We start from the raw sequence: 23,054 nt of genomic DNA on the forward strand, positions 1-23,054 counted from the left end.
TGAATGTGTCAGAAGTGGTTTGCAAAATTTCTTTGTACTGTTGACATTTTGGCTAAATAATTCTTTGCTGTGGGGCTGTCTTATGCGTTGGAAGATGTTTAGCAGTATCCCTGGTCTCTACCCACTAGAAGTCAGTAGTGGGAGATAGCCGACACACTCAAAATATCCAAATCAATAATGTTATGGGTGAAAATTAAAAATGTCTCTTTTATTTTATGGAAAAAAACATAGGAACTTTTTGGATATCCAAACCCAATACATGTTTGGATAATAGCAGTATGGGCCTAATTAGGTGGAAGTGGTCAGGAAGGATTGTTTGGGGGGAAAACATTTTTTAAAGGTTTTATTTATTTTTAAGACAGAAGGGAAGGGAAGGAGAAAGAGAGGGAGAGAAACATCAACGTGTGGCTGCTTCTCTCACACACCCCCTACTGGAGACCTGGCCTGCAACACAGGCACATGCCCTGACTAGGAATCAAACCAGGGACCCTTTGGTTCACAGACCAGCGCTCAATCTACTGAGTGACACCAATCAGGACTGATGTAGATTTAATAGAGGTACAAATGGAGACTGAAGGGTGAATAGATGTTGTCAGGTGATCAGTGGGGAGGATAAGCGTTTGAAATACACAGAACAGCATGTGCAAAGGTCTTGAGGCAGAAAAGAGTTTGTTTGCTTGTGGAGTTGACCAGAAGCCAGTGTGGCTGGGATGCAGGGAGCGACGGAGAGTGGGAGGAGATAGGGCTGCAGAGGCCAGACTCGACAGGGCCTTGTAGGCCGTGGTACAGAGTTGGACTGTATCCTAGGTGGAGTAGACAGTCACTAGAAGATTTTCAGTAGATGACGGGATCCAGCTGGAGTGGCGAATGAACTGGAGGGGCCGACCGCGGAAGCGGGTAGAGGATGAGGAGATCTGCTTCGTCAGGGAGGGCGATGGAGGTGGCCGGGGTAGCCAGGTGGGGTCCCTGGGGTGACGTGGGAAGGGAGGCAGCTCTGGAACCCAGTCCTTGGGTGGGGCCTGGGTGTGGGTGCGAGGGAGCAGGCCCAGTGATGCTGACGTGATTACTTCCAGTTTGTAGACAGGGGGGAACTGGGCCAAGGGTTTCTCAGAGCTACAAAATAAATTTTTTAAAGTGGTTAAAACTGTGTGTTGAACAGATAAGTGGGAAATGGCAGGGTTTTGATTTATTCTCTTTTCTGGAGTTTCTGCAGTACGTTTCTATTGTTTCTGCACGAAAGAAACCGTGAGGTTGAAAAGTCAGAGCGTTTGCTTTCCGGGTGCCAGTGTCTGTGGGAGAGACTGGGAGACAAGCCGCCCTGCCCCCGCCCCCAGCAACCCAACAAACCGAGCGCTGCCTGTTGGTGCTGCTTTTCCTCACTCCTGCCACTCTCCTAGAGTAGCTCTGCCGCTCCAGGAGACTGAAGTGGCCCCGCTGCTCTCTGGGGCTGGCGCCCACCCCAGGCTGCAGTGGGGAGAGGGCTGGGAGGGGACCGCCAGCAGCCCCTCAGCCCACTTCACACACTCTCCCTTCACCCCAGGCTCCCGGCCAGCCTGCCAGCCTCGCCCCTGCTCCATGAACCCACCGGGGACTCTGTGGGGGTGGCTCACACCTGTCATTTCTTTCTTCCCACAGGTGGAAAAACTTGTGAAATATTTGGATCCCAACGACCTGGGCAGAATCAACTTCAAGGACTTTTGCCGGGGAGTGTTCGCCATGAAAGGTGACGTGTCCTGGGGAGAGGGCTCTAGGGGCTCTGAGGACCCCGACCCACTGGTCTTCCCTCAGACTCCTCCCAGTGGGGGGCCCAGGGGCCCAGGATGGTCCCAGAAGTGGGTTCTTCCCCGGCTCCCCATGAGGGCCGAGGGGAGGGGTCTTGGGCCCCCAGCCACGGAGGGGCTGCGGGGGTCTCTGAACCCAACCCGCACTGTGGAGGCCCGCGCCCAGGGCCAGGCATGCCTGGACCGGCGACCACTCGTTTCTGCCCCTCCCATGGTCTGTGACCCCCTCTTTCTCCTCTTTTCCCCTTCTGGGTGACCAGACTCGTGAGGAGTTCCCCAGCACACGGGACTTCTGGGAGAAGCTAGATGGAACTGGTCACCCCATCTCCCTCCGCCCCTCCTAAGTTTCCTTCATTTGTTTCCACTTTCCCTAAACTCCCCCATTTTTCCTGCCCCTTCCCTTTAATGAGGCAACATAAAACCCCTCTCTCTTTGCCCCAAACCAAAGGCCAGTTGTGAGAGACCCCAGAAAAAGGGCCTCAGAATGCGATGACTCTTACATCTCGCTGCTGTGGAGAGAAAGTAGCCCATGTGGCCAGCAGGTGGACTTGTGGAGGCCACCCCCTGGCTGTGAAGAGAACTGTTTCCTTTCCTCTTACCCAGGAAGGAAGCCGTGATTGTGAGGATCACAGCAGGATGAACCCCTCTGCCTGGGGTAACCCCGAGTTCTGGGAGGGTGGGGGGAAGCAGGCGGTATTGCCCTAGAAGTAGGAAGCAAAGGGATGTGAGCAGCAATGTGGAGGGGGCTGTGCACACCAGGCTCCCAGGGAGGGGCTCCGAGAGGCCTTTGGCCCCGTGGGCCCACTGCTCACTGCCCCTGTCCTGTGCCCGTGCCAGGCACTTTGCAGGTTTGACCTCCTTTGTCCAATATGATCTGGGGACCTGTATGATCTGGAGACATTTTCTCAGGGACCAAGGAGGGGGGTCTCCTGAGTCAGCAGGAGGTAGGGCCATCCTGAGGGTGCCCCTCTCCGAGATGTCTGGAGTTTGCAGGGCTGCAGAGGGCCTCAGCCTCAGGGTAATGTGTGTGTTTGGAGGCCCTGTGAGCCAGGCAGGGGGTATGGACTGACACTGCTTCCTCCAGGAAGGCCTCTTTGATTCCCGTTGCTCCCAGCCTGCCCTCTGCATGTGGGAGTCTCCTCCCTGTGTGCTCCCTGTTGGGGCTGGTCCCAGTGGAAGCACATGAGAGGGGAAGGACCTAGCTCAGCTCCCTCTGCAGAGCCCTGGACTGTCTTCTCCACAGCTAGGTGTCCACCTCTGTCTTTGAGTGGCCACCCAGTCTCTGGGAAACTCGGGCTGTCTGCCTCCCTGCAGCCCTGAAGCAAAGCTGCCATGCCAGGCTGAGGCTCTGACCCTCCACGGTCTGTCTGTCTGTGTGCAGGGTGTGAGGAGCTGCTGAAGGACGTGCTGTCCATGGAGAGCGCAGGGACGCTGCCCTGTGCCCCAGAGATCCCAGACTGCGTGGAGCAGGTAAGAGCCGGGCCTCAGGCCCCGCCCCGCACAGGAGGCTGGCGGCGCCTCTTGCAGGCCGCCCTGCCCCTCTCGGTCTTCTTGCCTGGGCTTTGCCTTTCCGGTGTCTGGGGGCCCCAGGGCCTCCTTGGAGGACCCTTTGGCTTCAAAATTGAGAAAGAGTTTTTGGAGCTGGAGCGGTGAAGCCCGTCGGGAAGCTACAGCAGAGAATGCAGGGGCTGGGGGTCCTCACGGAGCACCTCGCTGCCCCTCCGAGACGCTGAGCAGAAACAGCCCAGGGCAGAAGCGACAGGCTCACGGGCAACGGCAGGCAGGACGACTTTTCCTTTTCTCCTGTGCCGCAGCCCTCTGAGCCGACAGGTCCCTATACGTCTCCCCCCCACCCCACCGCCGCCAAACAAGCACCGCCAGTCAAATCTCTGACACCACTAGGTGTCCAGCAATTCAACTTGATGCTAACGCCAACTATCCAGAGTTCGTGCAGACCCTGGGTCAAGAACTCAGTCCCATGAGACTGCCCCCCTTGAGACCACCACAAGTGGGGTCCCTGCCTACCTGCACCCCTGCTGGCTGACTACAAATGCAGGGTTCCTGTGACCCTCCTGGAGTTCACTGGAACCACTCGGGGAGCTCAGGAGAACGTGGTATTCGCTGTCAGATGAGCCCCGAGAGAGTCAGGAGGCTTCGGCTAGAAATGAATGATAAAGATTTTTTCAAAGGTCTTTAGGGTTTGCAGACTGGAAATACTACCAGGCAATAGCCAGGAGTGTTCTGAAGAAAGAAAAAAAAGCTGAGCATTCTTATAGTAAAAATTACATTCTTGAAAAGAATTAGTCCTGCATTCTTGGCCTCTGGCTTGGTCCGAGATGGCAGTGCTGCACATGACCGGGGGTCTAGATGAGGGAGGTCAGGTGGTCTGGGTATGTGAACATTCTTTCCTTAGTCCTCCGGGCGGTCAGCAGAGGGTTATCTGGGGGGCCTGAGGTATATCCAGGCATTGATGCAGGTTGATGTTCCCAGGCTGGTTCAGAGAAGAAAGAATCATTTCCTCGTGTCTCAGTCCACTTGATTTTTGTAATTTAGCTGCTTGACTATAGTGACTCCATTTTATTTCTTCACTCTTTTCCTCATTGTCACTATTGCTTTGTTATCAAGGATGGAATCAAGGCTCGGATTTGCATGGGGCCAGGTGTGGGCAGGGGTGGGGCGGGTTGGGACAGAGATCCCACGCCTCCTCCCTGCACACCACCTCCCCTCACAACAGCGTGTCCACCAGCCCAGAAGCTCTTTGCATGTGAATGGTCTTCTGTTTCTTTAGGTGGAAGGCCCTCCTGGGTGAACCCTTTTCTGCCCTCTGTGTAGATCTGGCCCTCACGGTGGCCAGAGCCCAGCAGGATGGCGGTGGCTTGCCAGACGCAGTGGGCAGCTGTGTCCGTGAGCACCCGGTGGGGCAGCATGGTTGGCCTGGGCCCTGTTCCTCACTGTGGGCCTCCCGTGAGCTGGCAGGGAAATGAGGGGGCATGGCTGAAAGGTCAGCCTGCTGGGCCCGCGGGTGCTGTGGTGAGGGACCCTGAAGGCCCGGAGGCCCCGGGCCCGGTGACGTGAGTGAATCCCCTTGCTGCCGCAGATTCCTGTAATGTTTGTCTCTGGGCTGCATTTGGTTAAAGGCCAGGAGCAGGGAGACCACAGCCCCTCAGGTGTGGGGGGCAGAGGGGCCAGCCTGGGACAGGTCCGAAGTCCCCGCTGTGCCCTGCTGTGTCCCAGCTGTCCCCTAGGGGTCAGCTTAAGACTGCTGAGATCACTACTTCGGCTTCCCAGGTGCCACTAGGGGACGAAAATGTGCAGAGTTGTTTGGGGACTGTGCAAGGATGACATATGGTGGGACAACAGCAACACACCCCCGGCCACTCCTGCCCTCAGGGTGGGCCAGGGGGTCTCTGCTGTCACTCACCACGGGTAGGGGTCCTAGTTAAAACAGTGAAATGCTTCAGTGTTGGCTGGTGGTAAACGCCTACAAACCAGGTGTCCTGAGGGTGCCTACCCCATTCATCCCCATCCCAGGCCCCGTGACCCCACCACTGGGCCACACAGCAGGGGCGCTTTGTCTGCTGTCCAGGCTGCAGGCCGATGCGAGTCCATCTAATCGGGCGGCACCTGTGTCGTAGTAGCTCTGGAACTTACTGTGTGGCACCCTCCTGCCTGTGTCCTCAGAGCCCCTCGCACCCTGGCACTAAACGTGACTCTAATGGCTTGGTAAACCCAACTGTTGGGCAGGTCTTCCAATGCAGGGGATTTGGGTTTGGTCAGAGGGGCTGCTGGGTGTCCCTGGTATCCATGGGCGGGTGTCCTGAGGCTTAGGTTTCAGGAAATGCCCCAGGAGTCCCTCTTGAGGCTGGCTCTTCCTTTTGCGCAGCCCTAGTCCCTGTGGTGTAGGGGCATCTGTGGGGCGAGGGCATGGACGCTTGTGGAGAGCCTACCACAGACTTCAAAGGCAAGGGGGCAGTGAGAGGGGCCCAACCCACCGGTGCTGTAGGACCCTGGGCCTTTGGTCACTCTCCTGTGTGGTGATTAATAGGGAACCCCATGAAATGAACAAGGCATCAGGCCACCTGCTCCCCCTGTGTAGTCACCACCTCAGCAGACGGTGTCATCATCCATCCAGTCCCCAAGCCAGAATGTCATCCTGAGTCCCCCACGTCCAGCTGGCCTCGGGGCCTCTGGTCCCCACTCACCCCTCCTCTCTCCCCACTGCCACCTACTGGCTCTCTTCCTGGCCACCCCAGCCTTTCTCTCCCCAGACCCCCACTCCGCAGTTGCCTCAGGATCTTCTGAAGGAGTAGCTCTGGTAGTGTCAGCCCACCCCCCACCCTCCCACCCCCGTTCTGCGGCCCCTCATCACCAGCGGGATAAAGTCTGTCATCAGCTCCTTCCCACATCTTACAGCACAGCACCCCAGCATTGGTAACACCCATCTGCTTCTTGTTTGGTTTGTTTTGTTTAATCTTCACCCGAGGACATGCTTATGGATTTTAGAGAGAAGAGAAGGGAGGGAGAGAGAGAGAGGGAGAGAAACATCAGTTGGTTGTCTCTTGTACACACCCTGACTTGGGGCACACCCACCACCTAGGCATGTGCCCCGATCTGGAATCAAACCTGCGACCTTTTGGTTGACAGGATGACACCCAACCGAGTCACACCGGCCAGGGCTGCTTCTCATTTTTTTTGAAAAGGTGCATTCTCTCTTGCCTCTGAGACTTTGAACAAGTTGTCTTTCTCCTGGGTTGTCTTCCACTCACTGTTTTGGGGCTAACTTCTGGTCATCATTTAACATTTACACAGGCACCTCCCCCTCCAGGAAGCCTCCCCTGGTTCCCTCTGCCCCAGCCTGCCCTCCAGCCTGAGCTTCCCCGGGGCCCTGTGCCCTCTATCACTGCCTTCACCTCACCCTCCAGGCTGGCTCCTGGTCCCCTCCGCAGTGACGCCACTTCGCCCCACGAGGGCAGGGCTGGAGTCGAGCTTCCCTCCTCACAGCGAGCAGAGCGCCCGTGGTGAGCGCTCTCACCCGTGCTCCACAGAGCGTTTCCGAAGCAGCAGTCTGCATGTGGGCTTGTGTTGAAGGGTATGCGGATTTTATTTTTCTAAATATTATTTTAATGGCTGTGGCCAACATTTTCTTCCAAAAAGATGGAACCAGTTGACATCATCCAATAGTTTCTACGAGTGCCCACTTCCTCACCCTTCCCCGGCCCTGGAAGTTCTTTGTCTACCTGCGAGTTTCCCCTCCTGTGTTCTCCCCTCGCTTCTGCTCACCGTTCTGACGGGGGAAACTCATCCTCACTCTCATCTGCGCTGCAGTTCACAGTGAAGTAGATGCTTCCCATGTCCTTGGGCCCTTTGAAGTTGATCTGTGTGTGAATCGCCTGTTCATAGTCTTTGCCCATTTTCCATTAGATGTTTTTTGTTTGTTGTTTAATCCTCACCCGAGGATATTTTTATTGATTTTGGAGAGATAAGAAGAAAGAGAGAGAGAGAGAGAGAGAAAATCAATGATATGGGAAACATCAATCAGTTGCCTCCTGTATGTGCTCCGACTAGGGATTGAACCTGCAACCTTTTGGTGTCCAGGACAACGCTCCAACCAACTGAGACACTGGTCTCAAGGCTGTCATTTTCTTATTGATTTATAAGAAACTATATATAGTTTATATATATAAAATTCTTTATGCATTTTGCTTATATTTTAATCTTGGTTTTGGTGTCTTTATTTGCACAGCATTTTAAAATTCTGAAGCAATCATTATCAATCTTTTTATGCCATTCACACTTTATGTATTATCTTGTGCCTTCTCTACCTCAAGGCTGTATACTTATTCATATATGTATATATGAATAATATATGTGTGTGTATGTATATATATATATATATATATAAAATACTTTTAGATAAAAAGTGTTTTTGCTGAGCTCTTTGATCCACCTGGAGCATATTTTTTGTTTTGGTGATGAGCTGGCATTATTATTTCCCACATGTTGCCAGCTGTTCAAGTTCCTGCTACAGAATAACCCTTCTGTCCCCACTCATCTGAAATTTTACCCCTTACTCGTGTGCTAACTCTCTTTAGAAACATGCGTCTCTTTCTGGACTCTGGTCTGTTATGTTGATCTACTTGTCTACCTACTTCTAACTCCAAACCACAGTTTCAGTTACTCTTGCTTTCTAGTTTGGTATCTGATAGAGAAAGCTTTTCTCATTGTTTTTTATTTAAATGTCCTTTTTGTTATTCTTACATATTTTCTCTTCTGGAATAGTCTTTTTTTGTCAAATTCGACTGAAAGTCCTGCTAGAGAGTTTGTTTGAAATTTGTACATCTGTTGAAGGGCACTGTTTTTTAATATAATATAATATTGAGTTCTCTCACCCAGGAACACAATGTGTCTCTCCATTTATTCTGGCCTTCGTTTATGCCCTTTGGGAAAGTCTTATGATTTTCTCCAACAGGTTCTGCATGTATCTTTATTTTTAACAGGGTATTTTTTATTATTGATTTGAGAGAGACAGAGAGAGAGAAGTATATCTATTTGTTGTCCCCCTTCTTTCCACGCTCATTAATTGGTTCTTATACGCAGGACAACGGCCCAGCCTGCTGAGGCACCTGGCCAGGCATCGGAAAGGTCCTGCACATTTCTTTGTAGGGCAGCTCTCTTTTTTAGAGTTTCTGTTGCTGTTAAGTGCAGGGGTTTTTTGCCATGATATTCCCTAATTGCTTATGGCTGCGTGTCCAGGACAGATTTTCATCTTTGGAGTTGATCTTGTCATGATAACGTCACTACCCCCCTTACCAGTTCCAATAGTTCATTTATGTGCAATTTTCCAACTCGCTTAATCTGCCTAAGAAAGTGGCTCTATCACTTTTTCTGCGTAAATTTAAATGGCTGTGTCATATTTCATCACACAATGATAAATTTATTTACCAGTGCCTCATTGTTGGACATACCTATTTTTTAACCTAATTTTGGCTGTTATGAAACAGTGCAGTAATGATTCTTGTAGCTAACTCGTTCCCCACAGCAGCAATCATTGCTTTAGAGTAAGTCAGAGGTTGGCAAATTGCAGTTTCATGGGCCAAATCTAGCCGCTGTTTTTGTAAATAAAGTTTTATTAGAGTACAGCCACGCCCCTTCGCTCACCGGTCGGCTGTGGCTGCACCCGCCCTGCAGGTGGCAGAGCTGAGCAGTCGCCACCGGCTTCCTGGCCGGCAAAGCCTAAGATGTTCGATATTCTCTATCCGCCCTTCACAGGACAAGTTTTCCAGCTCCAGTGATAAATTCTGATAGGTGGAAACTGTCTTATCCAAAACATGTAAATCAAAATTTCTGACTTATCTACCGAATTCCCATCCTGAAGAGTTTTCTGTTTCTCTCCCGACAGGATTTTGTCAGAATCCAGCTACCCTTTTGATACCGGGTGTTACTGATTTCTCAGATCTTTCTAATTTGAGAGGCCAAAATTAAAATTGCTCTTTGGAAATATAATATGATTGAACTTCTTAAACTGCATTTATTGGTCACTGGGAGTTCTTTCTTCATGAATTGCCTGTCCGTGTTCTCCATCCTGGTTTTTATGGGCGCATTCATTTTCATCGATTTATCGGAACTAGAAATACTTTTTTGACATCCATTACACATATTTTTCAGCTTGTCATTTATATTTAACTTTGTTTATGACAGCAAATTAAAAATAGTTTTATAGCTAGCTCATAAATCTTCTCTGTTATGCCGTCAGCCTTTGGTCAGATGCTTAAGAAAAGCTTTCCCATCCAAAACTGTGAAAATATTCTATTTTCTTATGATTTTTTAAGTTCAGTTTTTATGTTTAAAGCTCCGATCCGTGAAATGACCCTTGATGTGTAGAGTGAAGTGGGGATCCAGTTCTCGTTTCTCCTCATCAGCCCCCTCACCTCCCTCCCACTGACCTCACCTCACAGGAGCCAGAAGCTCTTCGTGAGGATGTACTGACGCGGTGGCCCCAGTGGCAAAACAAATGGGGTTTGCTGGGACCCCGACTTCAGCCTGAGCCCAAACTGGCTCTTCTGCTCGTGTTCCGAAGGAGCTTTTGTCCAACCCCAGCCTGGCCAGACATTTTTTAAAAATCTACCCTGCACTTCTCTCTAGAACCCGCCTGGGATGCTTGTGGCCTGGGGGTCCGAGTCCACCTCCCCCCACACTTAATTTCGTGAATCCCGAAGCAATCGTTTCTAAAACCACTTGTGACAACGGTACTTTTAAATTCTAAAAATACGTCTGGCAAACAGGGCCCTAATTCAGCGGGGCTGGGGAGCTTCGGGCGGGTGGCAGCAGTGGGCCTGGCTGGCGGGGCGGGTGGAGGCTGTTTCAGAGCACCGGGAGGGCCCTTGTTTGGTCCATTCTGCCTATATCTGGCCCCAGTATCTTTTCTGTGTTCCAGAACCCCCTCCTGAAAAAGAAAGATAATTTCTTTACTTCAAGCCTCAGGGTTTCTGTAAGAATAAAAGCACCCATCCAGCGTGTCTTTGGGAGGTGACGGAGCCCTGATCGAAGTAAAGGTGGCCTGAACAGAGACAGAGCAGATGTTCAACCCCCTTGTGTTTGTTCCTGAACCCTGGTCTGCCCGGGGCCCTGTCTCCAACCATCACCCGTCCCTGCCCCGGGAAGGCTGGGCTGAGCCAGCCTGTGAACGTGGACTTCCCCCACGGCCTTGCGCTCCCCCTCCCCACCCCTCGTGCTCAAGTTCACACGAGTCTGGAGAACTGAGCCTCCCCGAGTTAGAACTTCCGCAGATTTTAGAGAGGGGCTACTTCTCGCCCATCTTTTTAAAGTGGAGCAGAAGGGGAAAGGCTTGGTTTTTATTCCCCCGTAGGATGTTAACCAGCGTCGTGTCTAACTTTGGAACCTTAGTCCAGCATTCTTTCTTCCACTGGCTCCGCATACGCTGACCGCTCCCGTTCCCCTTTGAAGCAGCTGTCCCAGCTTGCTGGTTGCCTCAGGAATGAATTAAGTAGATTTTGACACAGGTAACTGTGGGAAAACACGCACCCAAATCACACCGGGACAGACGTTCTCAGACACAACAGTCCCCACTAGCGGTTCTCAACTCTGGCTGCACACCAGAATCACACAGGGAGCTTTAAAAACATACTAATGCCCGGGTCCCACCCCCCAGAGATTCTAACTTAGTCTGGGGAGGGGTCCCCTCACCTATTTTGAAAAACTCCACGAGTTATTCTAATGCACAACCAGAGCTGAAAACTCAGCATCGAAACCAGGAGCTCGAAATCTCTGCTGCGCAGGAGAATCACCTGGAAGCTTGTAAGCGTCTGGATGCCCAGGCTGTCCCTCCGACCAATTAACCCAGAGCCTCTAGAGGTGGGACCCAGGTATTAGCATTCTCCAGAGCTCCTTGGGTGGTCCTGTCAAGCCGTGACTTTCGCACAATGTCCCAGATCCTGGCCAGTGCACATGGACCCTTGTTTCCCTGAGGGCGGAATGCAGAGGCGCGGGTGGGGGCGCTCTTCTACGCAGACGGCAGCCGGTGTCCAGCACAGCTCTGCTCACAGGGCCCCAGGAGGCATCCCCTGGAGGGTGTGGTGTGGGATTTCAGGGCCTGGCCTGAGGTGTTTGTCAGTCCATACAGAACCTGGCCACCTGGGTGCTCAGGCACGGGGAGGGAGCATTCCTGCAGCCCAGTGAGCCATGGCTTTGCGTTTCCCGAGAGAGGCCCTGCACAGGCCCACAGGGACTCGGGGTAGCCAGCAGGGGGGTGACCCGTGCGCCGGAGCACAAGCAGGAACCTCACGATTAGGGAGCTCCTCACCTGCCCCCACTGAGAGCTCGGGGACCACCGCAGAAGGTGCAGGAATGGAGAGGAGATCACACTGGCAGATTTACTTTTCCTCCAACTTTTTATTTACTTCAACTTCCAGGAGAGTTGTGGGAGAAATACAGTGAATGCCCATGTGTCTGGCTCCCAGATCCACCAGCCGTTAGCATGTCATTAATTTGCCTTCTCTGCATGTGTGTGTTCATACATACCTACTTCCTCCCTCCCTCCCTCCCTCCCTTCCTTCTTTCCTCCTTCCTTCTTTCCTTTTGCTGGCCCATTTGAAAGTTAGCTGCGAACATTGTGACACTCTATTCTGAAATAAATACTCGATCACTCCTAAGAGTGGGGCTGTCCTCCTCTGTACCCACAACACAGTTACCGTTTGTGGGAAATTTAACTTTGACTCAGTGTATTATCTAATGTAAGCTCCATGTGTAAGTTTTCCATTATTGTTGTAGCCTTTCTTTTGGATCTTGGACCCAGTCCAGGGTCACACGTTACATTTAGTTGTGTCTCAGCCTTTTTTTTTGCACCCTTAAAAACATGGACATTATTTATTAATTCAAGCCAGTTGTTCCAGAGAATGCCTCTCAGTTTGGATTTGCTCTTATGGATTGTCTAGCCCTTTGGGGTAACACAGTTTAAATCCGAATGAAAATGATGCGGGAGGAGAGAGCCGGGAGGGGGGTGGGGAGTTCTGCGCTGGCTCCTCCACTCCTCCCTGTGGGGCCCCCTCCTCAGGCAGCAGTGTTCGCAGCTGCGGAGCAGCCAGCACGCAGGATGTGAAGGAGACTTGGGCTCACCATGGGGCAGAGGGGCTTGTCTGTGTGGGGCAGCGTGTCTACTCCTTGGCATCTGTCCCCGGGGTCGGGGGCGGGGGAAGGCAGCAGGCTTCCGTCCTTGCCAGCTCCGAGAACGTGCTGTGGGCCGTGCAGGTGTCTGAGCGACCTGTGGTCAACTCTGGCACTTGGGAACCGCACGAGGACACGTGAGTCCTTGCTCCATAGCCGTGGCCACATCATCCTCTCAGATTTTTGCACACCTGCCCTCGCATCCTTCAAGTTTCAACACAAACATCACCTCCTCAGAGAAGCCTTCCCTGACCACCCATCCCAAGGCATCCCTCTGTACTCCACTGCCACCACTGTCATCACACCCGCTCATTTCCTTCAGAGCCTGCACAGCCTTAACCGCCTCATCCTGTCTGTCCCTGCACTGGACTGTAAGCTCCGTGGGCCAAGGGCTCTGCCCGACTCTTTCACCGCTGTGCCCTCCGCACCCCGCACAGTGTCTGGCAGGGAGACCCCGTGGGGACCTATTTCTTGTTGCCTGTGTGGGTGGACGAATGTCAGCGGCAGAAGGCCATTCTGCCAGGGAGTGATGGGCAGGTCTTCTCCTACCTGGGGGCAGCTGGGGGGCCTCCCCCAAAGACTGTGAGAACCACGCTCTGCCCCAGTGATTCCGGGGGCGTAGGAAGGAGCGGGAAGGGAGGGGGCTGTGGCTCTGACCCTGCACCTGGGCTCTCACGCTTGCGTGTGTGAGTGTGAATCCCTCGGGAGCTGCCAGCTGCAGACTGACTCAGTAGGTGCAGGGCCAGCCTGACTCTGCGTTTCCTGCAGGCTCACAGGGCAGGGGGTGAGGGGGCAGAGCGGGGACCCTGCGGGTCAGGGGCCACACTAGCAGAGCTTTCAGTGACTGTGGGTCCTGCCCCCAACCTTGCCCATAAATGCCACCGGCCACCGGAAGACGTGGAAAGAGCTGGAGGCTGTCTTCGTGGCCTCCTCCCCCTCCCCGCGCCCTCCGCCAGCAAGTGTTGTTTCTCGCAGTGGCTGTCACCTCCCCACGTGGTGAGGCCTGCTAGGTTTCTGTCTCCACATTTCTGCTGCGGTGACAGACAGCACAGATTCCCCGCCAGGGATTGTCTCAGCCGCTTGCTTCTGTCTGTGCTCTGTTTTCCCTCTGCGCTTGCTCCTTTCAGTAAGGACGCCTCCTTGGGGATGTTGTGTCTGCCTTTGAAGTGAGGCCTGGCGCCCCACCCCCAACCCCCAGGGCAGGATGGGACAGCTGACCTGGCTGGGAACTGGCGTTGCCACCCAAACCCGGAGGCTGAGGGGTTTCCAAGCTTCCGTTTAGGGAGTAGGTGCACGTACACACGCCTAACCCGCCCTGGAGGCAAAGAGTTAATTTAAGCCAGGAGTGTTGGGGTCTGAGGGACCTGGATTCGAATTCTGACTCTTTCACTTACTAGTGTGACCACCTTTTGCGAATTACTTAACCTCTCTAGGCCTCACTTCCTTCCCTTTGCTAAATGGATATTGTAACAGTTGTCTTCCTCTCGGGATTATTATAAAGATGAAAAAATGAGAAGGCGTGGAAAGCACCCAGTACAGTGCCTAGAGAATGCTGGAATCTCTCAATCACAGTGCATAGACTGTGAGACATATCAAGTGGACTGAATGCATACCTCCTGCCCCAGAGTTGCTGACAAGGTGCTGATAAGTGATACCTGGGTCCCAGGCCTCCTTCCACACCTGCATCCCTTAACACACCTGCCGCCCCCGCACTGCTAAGGGAACTCAGCCCCTGTGTCAGACACAGCACACCTGCTGAGCCTCCGGGAGAATGCTGAAATGTTTTATTATTAGAGATAAAAAGCTCCCCCACCCATCGTTGCTACATTCCTGCCGAGGACCAGAAAAACCGCTGAAACAGAAAACACAGCAGAACATCTGACCCTCCCCACACAGGTGGAGCTCCCTGTGGGGCCCAGGCCCGCTGTCCATCCTCCCCAGGCTTCTGATGCCGTGACTTTACGTCTAGAAGCCATTTAGGAGCTTCTGCCTCAGACCCTGCCAGGCCTTCTTCCTGTGCTGTGTGACTTGGACACCCTTGCTGTCCTCCGGGGGATCTTTAACCCGGGCTGGAGGGCCCCTGCGGTGCGTGGGAGGGCCGGTACCCAGGCGGAGCGTGTCAGCCGGTGCCCCTCCGCCTGACTTCCAGGCAGAAACCCAGATAGATACGATCCGGTCGGGGAAAGTCGTCCGGGGACACGCCGACCCGCACTCCTTCAGATTTCCCACTCCTGCTACCGAGTTCCGTGCCAGAAAGCCCTGTTTCGTTTCTCCTTCTCGAGAACCCTCTTCATGGACATACATTTTGTTTTTATTCCCTTGCCTCAGTGTAAGGCAACCCTAAACTGAATATATCAACTTTTTTTTTTATTAATTGCAGGGGGTGGGCGGAGACAGAGAGAGAAACAACGATTTCTTGTTCTCCTTATTTGTGCATTCATTTGTCTCTTCTTGTTCGTGCCCTGACTGGAGGCCGAACCTACACCTTGGCGTACCGGGACGGCTCTCTGACTGACAGAGCTACCTGGCTGGGGCAGAACATTTTTAGCTTTCTTAAAATTGCTACTTGAAATCTTATTAGAGTTGTCATCTTCTTGTACAGTTTGATCCATTCCATTATTTTTAGGATTTTTGCACCCAAAAAAGGTCCTTCCAGGTGAATTTGTACCCTTTTCTCATCAGATAAGAAGTGTGGTGCGGCCACTCTTCCTCGTCTCGGTAATGAGAGAACTTGGTGCCCATGGGGAGGCAAGAGCTTTTCGATTTCGTTCCTGATCTCCTTTTTCAGTATGGGTTTTTTTTTTTTAATTTTATCAGTTCAACTGTGAATGTCTCACTGTGAGAACTTCACAGACGCCGACAACATAACAAAGCCGAGTCTGCACAGCCAGGAGGGGCCGTTTGAAAGGGTCACTCCAGGGAAGGGAAGGAACTGTCCAAGTGGGAGGGGGCCCCTGCAGAAGGAGAAAGCTCGGCGGAAGGTCTTCAGGCTTCTCAAGGGTCCGGCGAAAGGGGGTTTCTTTACGGGGAAGGCCAGACCAGGCTCCAGCCGGTGTGGGGAAGTGGACCGACAGGGTGATGTGGTCCCTGGAAGAAGTCAGAGATCGCTGTCCCCCGGCCAGCCTGTGCCCAGAGGGCTGCTAAGAAGGGGCTGCATGCTGGCTCGGGCAAGGCTCACAGACCTGAGGGGGGGACGACAGCTTAGTCAGAGTGTGCGGACTGAGCGTTTAGTTCCGGTGGGTGGTAGGGCAGCAGTTCACGGGGAAGAGTGGGAATCTGAAGGGTGGGAGTAGCTCCTAGGTGTATCCCCATGCAGACTGTGCCCTCCCCCCGGACAGGGAGCAGCCTCATCAGTCGCTCTGCTCTGCCCAGCCCTGGGGCCAAGGGAGTGCTCCGTAGTGTTTGCTGACTGGCTGAATGAGGGCCTTCCTGGGAGGTCCAGGAACAAGCAAGCTGGTCTCCCACCCCTCCTTGAGGGGTCTTGGCTCCTGGCTGGGACCCTTACCCCCTCCTTCAGAAGCTTCTAGCTCCCCCTTCCCTAGGAGGGTTCCCTGCTCCCAGCGTGACTCACTACCACCCCTTCTCTGAGGGGCCCTAGTACCCCCCCACTGCTCCCCAGACGGTGTTCAACTCCAGGCAGCATAGCTGGTTCCTGGTCCCACCCCAGTCTGTTTCACGGGTTGGGACAGGCTGGAGGAGAGTGTGGGATGGCAGAGGAGGGCCACCCTCAGTCCCCCAGGGCTGAGGGCAGACCCAGAGGGAGCGAGGGGCTGCAGCTCTGAGGCTGGGAGGGGGCAGGGCAGGGCCCCTTCGGCCCGTTTGCGGGGACTGATCTCCAGCAGGTGACCCAGGTGACTTACCTACCGCACCCTTCCTGCTGCTTGGACCCTCTCCACTTGTCGCTTCCTCTGCTTTTCCGCCTGTACCCTCTCTCTTTCTCTGTCTCTGCTTTCTGTGTCTGTGTGTGTGTGTCTCTTTCTGGCCCAGTCTCTCTTCATCTCGGTCTCTGACTCCCTCTCTTTGCCTGTTTCCCGGTCTGTGTCCCTCTCTCCCCCTCCCCTGCCTTCCCCTTGTCTCTCTCCAGCCTGTCTCTCTCTGGCCTGCCGACACCTCAGTCTCAGCCCAGGAGGATGTCCAGTTGGACCCAGGCCTCAGCCGGAGCCAGACACAGGGCCGGTGGCGTCAGATGGAACGTCAGCCATGCACACAGACTTCACTTGTTGCTCTGTGATCATTCCCACCCCCTCCTATCCTGTCCGCTTAGACGAACCCCGCCGGGAGGCACTATTAGACCCATTTTACTGATGAGGGAGCTGAGGCTCAGACAGCAATTAAGTCACTTGCCCAAGGTCTCAGGACTGCGGAGTGCAGAGCCAGGGTTTTAATCTGCACCCGACGCCAGACACCGCAGACAGCCGGGTCCGTGTCCACTCTTCCTGAGGCTCCTCAGGTTCCCAGACCCCGCCTCACGCCCTTTACCCCAGCAGCCTGGGAGGAAGGACCAGAGGACTCACTCGCCCCGAGGGTTTGCATTGCTTCAAAGACAGCTTATCAGAGCACCTGCACTGCTGGAGGACAATCTTTTACCCAAAGGAATGAAACTAAGTGTTTCAGGAGCCAGTGAGTCCTGGACTGGGCCCAGGAGGCAGGAGTCCCCCCACCAGCCCATTCCTACCGGCTGCTGTAGCCGTGGACCCTGGCAACCAAAGCTGGAAGAGCCAGCACTCATGCTGCCTGTCCCCTACCAGACCCAACGGGCAGAAGCAGGGAGTGAATCTTTATGGGCTCTTTATTTCAGTGGTCAGTGATCTGAGAAGACGGTGGGTCTGTCCCCTAACAGACCATCTTAAATTCCATTTTAAACTGACCCTTTTTATAAGGAGGAGAAAAGTGTAGGTAAGGGGTTTGGAATTCAAGGGATAAAAGTGTAGGTAAGGGGTTTGGAATTCAGGAAAGAGGTTAATCAGATAACAGCTGCCATCGGCGATTTCCCTGACGTCCTTTCATCTGCTGACCGGTGGTTTCCTTCATCTGGGTCCTGGGTCCTGGGTGCTCTCCCTTATCTGTGTCCTGGGCTCCGGACTGTCTCTCCATGGAGTGGATACCACCTTGGTTGCTCACGGTTGCTCCTGGAGCACAAAGGTCAGTCGCTGTGGTCCCCTGGAGTTAGGGTGTACCATACCTTCAGCCCCTGAAACAATAGCTTTTCACAGGCATTAACAACTAGGCTTATTAACTGTGGCATTAAACTGAAGTTTTCCCACTCCTGAGTTCCCCCATCACCGTGACCTGGACATAGAGGGTCCTAAAACCAGTGCCTTTAGATCGGGTAGAGGAGGCAGGTGGCACAGAGCCCCCCGTGAGGGGCTGTGGGGGTAGTTAAAAGGTGCTCCTCAGAAAGGGGGTCCTCTGCAAGGGAGTCTGGGAAATGCATCAAGGAGAGATGAGCCAGCTTCTCGGCTGTGGGACTTCTGGGAGCCTGTGCAGCTCTGGGACCCAGGTGGGAGGTGGAGGCGGTGTGCCGGTCCCCTTTGCTCGCACTGGCACCTGTGTTCCAGACACATGTCCCTGACCAGCTCTCTGGGCAGCCCAGGATGTGGCGTGAAGCAAGTTCGAGGTCTGGCTGCCCCTCTTGCCCCAGAGGAAGCTGTGCGGCCCTGTGATAACAGCGTGGGGTTTGGTCAACGGCTGTTACACAAGGACCAAAGGCCGTGGCACATACACCGTCATGTATGGGTCCAGTGTCTTTGTTGAGCAGCTGGGTCACTGTGCTCTGCAGCTTCAGGGGCACCCTTGTTGTCGTGTCAGAATCCGTTGCAGTGGCACCTCTGGGAGTGGCGCGGAGCCGGGCCTGTGCAACCCAGCACGACGGTCCCATCCCAGCCCATATCACTGTTGTCTGGCTTTTGCAGCCCCTCTCTGTTGACTTCCTGTCCGGTCTGCCACCGGTGGTGGCTCCGGCAGCCCTCCTGTGGGCCACGTCTCCCGTCCTCCCCTCTTCTGTGGCCCTCCTCCCTCAGCCCGACCCCAGAGCAGTGGCAAGAGCCCCAGCTGAGCTGCTGGGCCCTGGAGAGGGTCCTGCCCTGAGGTGCAGGGGCTCTGTGGTCTTGGGCAAATCACATAACCTCTTTGGGGTCATTGGGGTCAATGACCTTATTTGCAAAATGAGGATAAAATGCCCACCAGGCTGCAGTTTTCTTTGTCACTAGATGGTGAGCCACAGGAGGCCAGAGGCTGCCCCTTATCCCTCTCCATCCCTCAGGGTCTGGCGCATATTTGGTCTTGGTGGATGCTTATTGGATATTTGCTTTGTCACTTGACCAGAACCTTTCTGTAGCTTCTCCCATGCTCCAATGGTTCGCCCAGGGTCTCCCCAGCACCGCCTGCCCGTCCTAGTTCTCGGCCTTTGCCTAGGTTCTCTCTCCCAGAACTCCTGTCCACTCCCTCTGCAGTGCTGGTCGTTTTGGGGACCACTCTGCTGCCGCCCCAGAGCGTTTCCCTGCCCTCTGCCCCACGGGGGGGGGGGGGGGGGGGGCTTGTTGAAGGGTGGGGGGCCTCTCTGTTGTTCTCTAAGCAGAGTGTGTGTGTGTGGGGGGGGGAGTTGTTGTCACTCCGCTGCACCCTCTTGGAGTTCCCAGGGCCTGCGTGGTGCCAGGTGCAGAGCAGACCCAGGACAGGAGGACACAGTGTGTGCATGGGAAGTTGGTGGCAGCCGCAGTGCTCTTTCCCACCTCCCCCTCAGCCCTCTCAGGTGCCCTTCTCAGAGGGAGGCAACCCTGGGCAGGAGGGTCAGCCCGCCACCTTTGCGGGCACAAACCCAGGCCCGGCAGGACAGGCTGGCTGGCTACTGCTGGCTCGGGGGCCCCCTGGAGAATCAGCCTTCGGGTCTGGTGGAGGAGTAAGCCCATTAGAGTTTGGTGTCTTGGCTTCACGGGGATTCTCTCTGGTTTACAAAAAGTGGGAGGGGCACTTAAGAGGCTTAACTCAGGCCCTGGTCTGCCCATCGTGGGAGGAGGTGGCGCGGCTTCAGTGACTGTGCCGGAGCCCTGGGCCCGCACTGCAGCTCCGCCCCTGCCTGGCGAGACTCTGGGCGGGTGGTGTGGCCTCCCCAAACCCCGAGTCCTGTCTGCGGAGCAGGCGTGCCCCTGGAACCCTGCTTAGGCTCCTGACGATGCAGGGCCAGAAAGTAGCAGCTCCGAGGCGTCCGCCAGGACGAGTCGGAGACTGACGGGGAGACAGGGCTGGGAACCTCGGCGCCTGTCCATGTCACCAGCTTGCTTCTTTGTTCCGGGAAAGAACCATCATTTCTCAGACCTCTTCGTCTCCTCTCTTGCCTTCCCTGACTTGTGTAGCAGGTGGCTTTCTCTCTGGGGCTATTTTTTTTTCACATAAACAAAATTTTTGTTTTTTTGTAATCGCTTCATAGGAGTCGTCACACACGACCGGTAAAGAACAACATGGTGGTAAACCCTGGCTCGGCCAGGTGCTGGGCCCTGCCACCCGCCGCTCCCCACCCACAGCCCTTTCACCCACGGCCCCGCTCCCCACACCCGCACACACCCCTCCACCCATGGACCTCATCATCCATGGACGCCCACCTCCCCTGCACCCCTGCCCCATAGCTCCCCATGCCCCAAATGCCCCACCGGGCTGGAAAACACCTTAAGGCCGTCTGTGGGAGAGGAGCCGGCACACAGGTGAGGCAGAAAAGCCCCTCCCCACACAGAAGCCCGGGCCTGGGCCTGGCCTGTGACTCAGACCACACCTCTGCCCTGTTCACGCCTCCACTCCCCACAGACCCTCGCTGGCCCCTAAAGTACACGGGAAGGACCACCACGAGGTTACTGAGCCCAGCTGTAAGCCAGTGGTCAGGCAAGAATAGGGGGTGCAGGACTCCTCAGAGTTTAGCGGGCTCACGGCCCTGGGGTCGGCCAGAGAGGGTGACGAGACTTGGCTGGGACAGATACCTTCCCGTCCAGAGCACCTGCGGGAACTGCCGTCACCGACACACTCAGCGCCCTGTCCAGACCTCGGACCAGGGCTGTCGCCCGGGAGCTTGTTAGAACCGCAGCACCTGATGCCGGAGCAGACCTGCTCAGTCCTGACCTGCATTTGAACAAGACCCGGGGGTCTCAGTCACACGCGCACTAGAGCCTGGGCCACACTCGTGCAGGTCCCTGGGCCTCGACCTGGTGGCACGTTGGAATTGCCCCGTGAACTTCAGCAACCCTGCTGCCGGGGTTGCATGCCCAGGTCCAGCTTTAATCGGTCTGACTCACATTCGGCCTGGACACGGAGAGCTGTAAAAGCTGCCCCGTGACTCTGACGTCAGAGGGGCTTGGGAATCACTGCTCGGTCTCAGCGCCGGCCCAATACAGCGGCTGCGGGCCAGCGCACGGAAGGACGAACACGGATCAGGATTATCCAATCGGAAATGTGCAGGGAGGCATCTGAGGCCTTGGGACTGCCCCAGGGAGGCACGGGGACAATTAGGCAGCGTCCCAGTGGCTGGTTGCAAAGCCTGACCCAGGACTTCGTTATTTCCTGACGCCAACTCCCAGGCTCCTAGAGTCACTCCCTCCACACCATCCCCTGGAAAACCCTCCTTTGTGGACCTATGCCTGGGACCTGGTCCTCACACCAAAACCCTGGCGGGTGCTGATCAGTCTGCCTCCTCTGCTCTGAGTTTGCTGGCTGCTGGCTCAGGATGCTGCACGCTGGCGGGGAAGCCAATAAAGATGAATCCACCCAAGCTGGGAGTGTTAACACATTGTAACCACTGAGCTGCCTCCTGTTCTGTGATTAACACCGGCTGGGAGGCCATTGGTGGTGAGCCAGGCACTCCAGGCAGGCTGGGTCTGAGCCCCAACCCCGCCGCTGTCAGCTGTGCAGCCGCCCACGGACCTGCAGCCTCTCTGGGCCTCAGTTCCCTTATCTGTAAATTGGGCACAACAGCACTCCCCAGCTTCAGGTTGGTGTTCAGACTGAGATAAAGGGGGTGATGCAGCCCCAAGCAGGGCCTGGAATGAGTGGGCACTGGATCAGAGGTGGGGCTGCTGGGAGCATTCAGCATCAAGAAGCCTGGACACAGGAGGCCCGGGCTTCTCAGTGGGCCCAGACGCCTCAGGCCCCTGCACAGGAACACCTTGAACCTCCCCAGCCAGAGGCAGCCAGCGTGTACCTCTCTCCTTGGCCAGACACACAGGCTCAGTGTCGTTCCGTGTGTGTGTTTGGTGACTGTGAGGAGACCTGCCTGTCGCTGTGGGGATTCCCTGGCCGTCCTGGGCTGGCCAAGCAGCCCAAGTTGTTGGCTGTGCTGGCCACAGCTGGTGGCACTTTCCCTCCGCGAGGAGTTGTTACTGTCAGACAGAGCAGTTGTTACTGTCACGGCTATTCTGGTTTTATCCCTCCCTCGGGGAGCCTGGGATCAACTGAAACATCAGCTCTGTCGCCTCATTACGGAGCGCAGAGAACCGGGCAGGTGGCGGGGTTTGGATGTTCTCAGCCAGGGCCCACGGAGGCTGTCCAGTGAGGTACTCTCACCGCACAGACGGGGAACCGTGTCGCAGAGGGTGGAGGGCTTCCCCGAGGGCGGGTGGGGGCCGCTGCAACCTGCTTCTCCTGGCTGTTTCCCCTGCCCCCCCGCCCCGCCCCTGGACTGAGGCCCAGAATCCTTACCTGGCAGGTGCTTCTGTGTGATGTGCAGACCCCTGGGCCCCGGAGACCCGCTCAGCCTCTGGGGTGGACCTGGGGTCTGCGTCCTTAGCAGATGGTGACCAGTCCTGGAATCACTGCTGTGGACTCACCCCAGTTTCCCCAAAGCCCCAGGCCTGCGCTCTGGGCCCCTCCTCCCCTCTCCTGCATCAAAATTCACCACTCGGGAATCCAGCCCCTGATGAATCTGCTTTCATTTAAAGTGTCACTTATCTGGCACACCCGACAACGGTGGGTCCCCGATGAAGGGGACAGGGGTGACGTCCTGTCACGGACAAGCACGTGCCCCCTGGACCCAGGCAGCCGGGGCCCAGTCTCACACTGGTCACTCCTTGTGGTGTGTCCTCTGCGTGGTTCTTCACTTGTCCTCGCCTTTGCTCCCACCTGGAGGACCAGTGTGGGGATGCCTCCCTCCCGGGGTGTCGTGAGGACTAGATGAGTCAGTGTAAAAAAGTGCTTAGGTTAGGAACGAGTACATGGTAAGGACCGTGTAAATGTCTGCTGTTATTATGCCCATTTTACAGGCTGAGACAGTTATGTTGAGAGAGGTTAAAAGACCTTCCTGGGTCACACAGCCACTAAGTAGCAGAGTTGGTTGGGATTTCCACCCTTGACCCACATAGTCCCTGCCTGGGTGACCTCAGCCTTCCCCCTCCTGCAGCCCAGATGGGGAATGATGACTGGGCGCAGGAAAGACTGCCCTCCCCACCTCGCCCCTCCCCCCCACACTCACTCGCACACTCTGGCGTTAGGATGCTTTCCCAGTTCTGTTAGCCCCGGAGGCTGGCTCTGGAAACCAGGTGGCCACACAGCGCCACTGCAGCTCAGCTTCCATCAGCCCCAAATAGAGACAGAGGCTGCTAGGGATGTTACCATTGT

General features: G+C 55.1%; 1 protein-coding gene across 1 annotated transcript in view; it reads left to right on the forward strand.

Moving 5' to 3' along the window:
- Window positions 1–23,054, forward strand: part of RAB11FIP4 (RAB11 family interacting protein 4) — a 104,556-nt gene that overhangs the window by 28,386 nt on the left and 53,116 nt on the right. Inside the window, exons 2-3 of the mRNA XM_028521790.2 lie at window positions 1,636–1,723; window positions 3,163–3,251. Coding sequence (XP_028377591.1) covers window positions 1,636–1,723; window positions 3,163–3,251 — 177 coding nt within the window. The remainder of the gene's footprint in view (window positions 1–1,635; window positions 1,724–3,162; window positions 3,252–23,054) is intronic.

The sequence above is a fragment of the Phyllostomus discolor genome, chromosome 8 (assembly GCF_004126475.2).
Source record: "Phyllostomus discolor isolate MPI-MPIP mPhyDis1 chromosome 8, mPhyDis1.pri.v3, whole genome shotgun sequence".
Classification (NCBI taxonomy): domain Eukaryota; kingdom Metazoa; phylum Chordata; class Mammalia; order Chiroptera; family Phyllostomidae; genus Phyllostomus; species Phyllostomus discolor.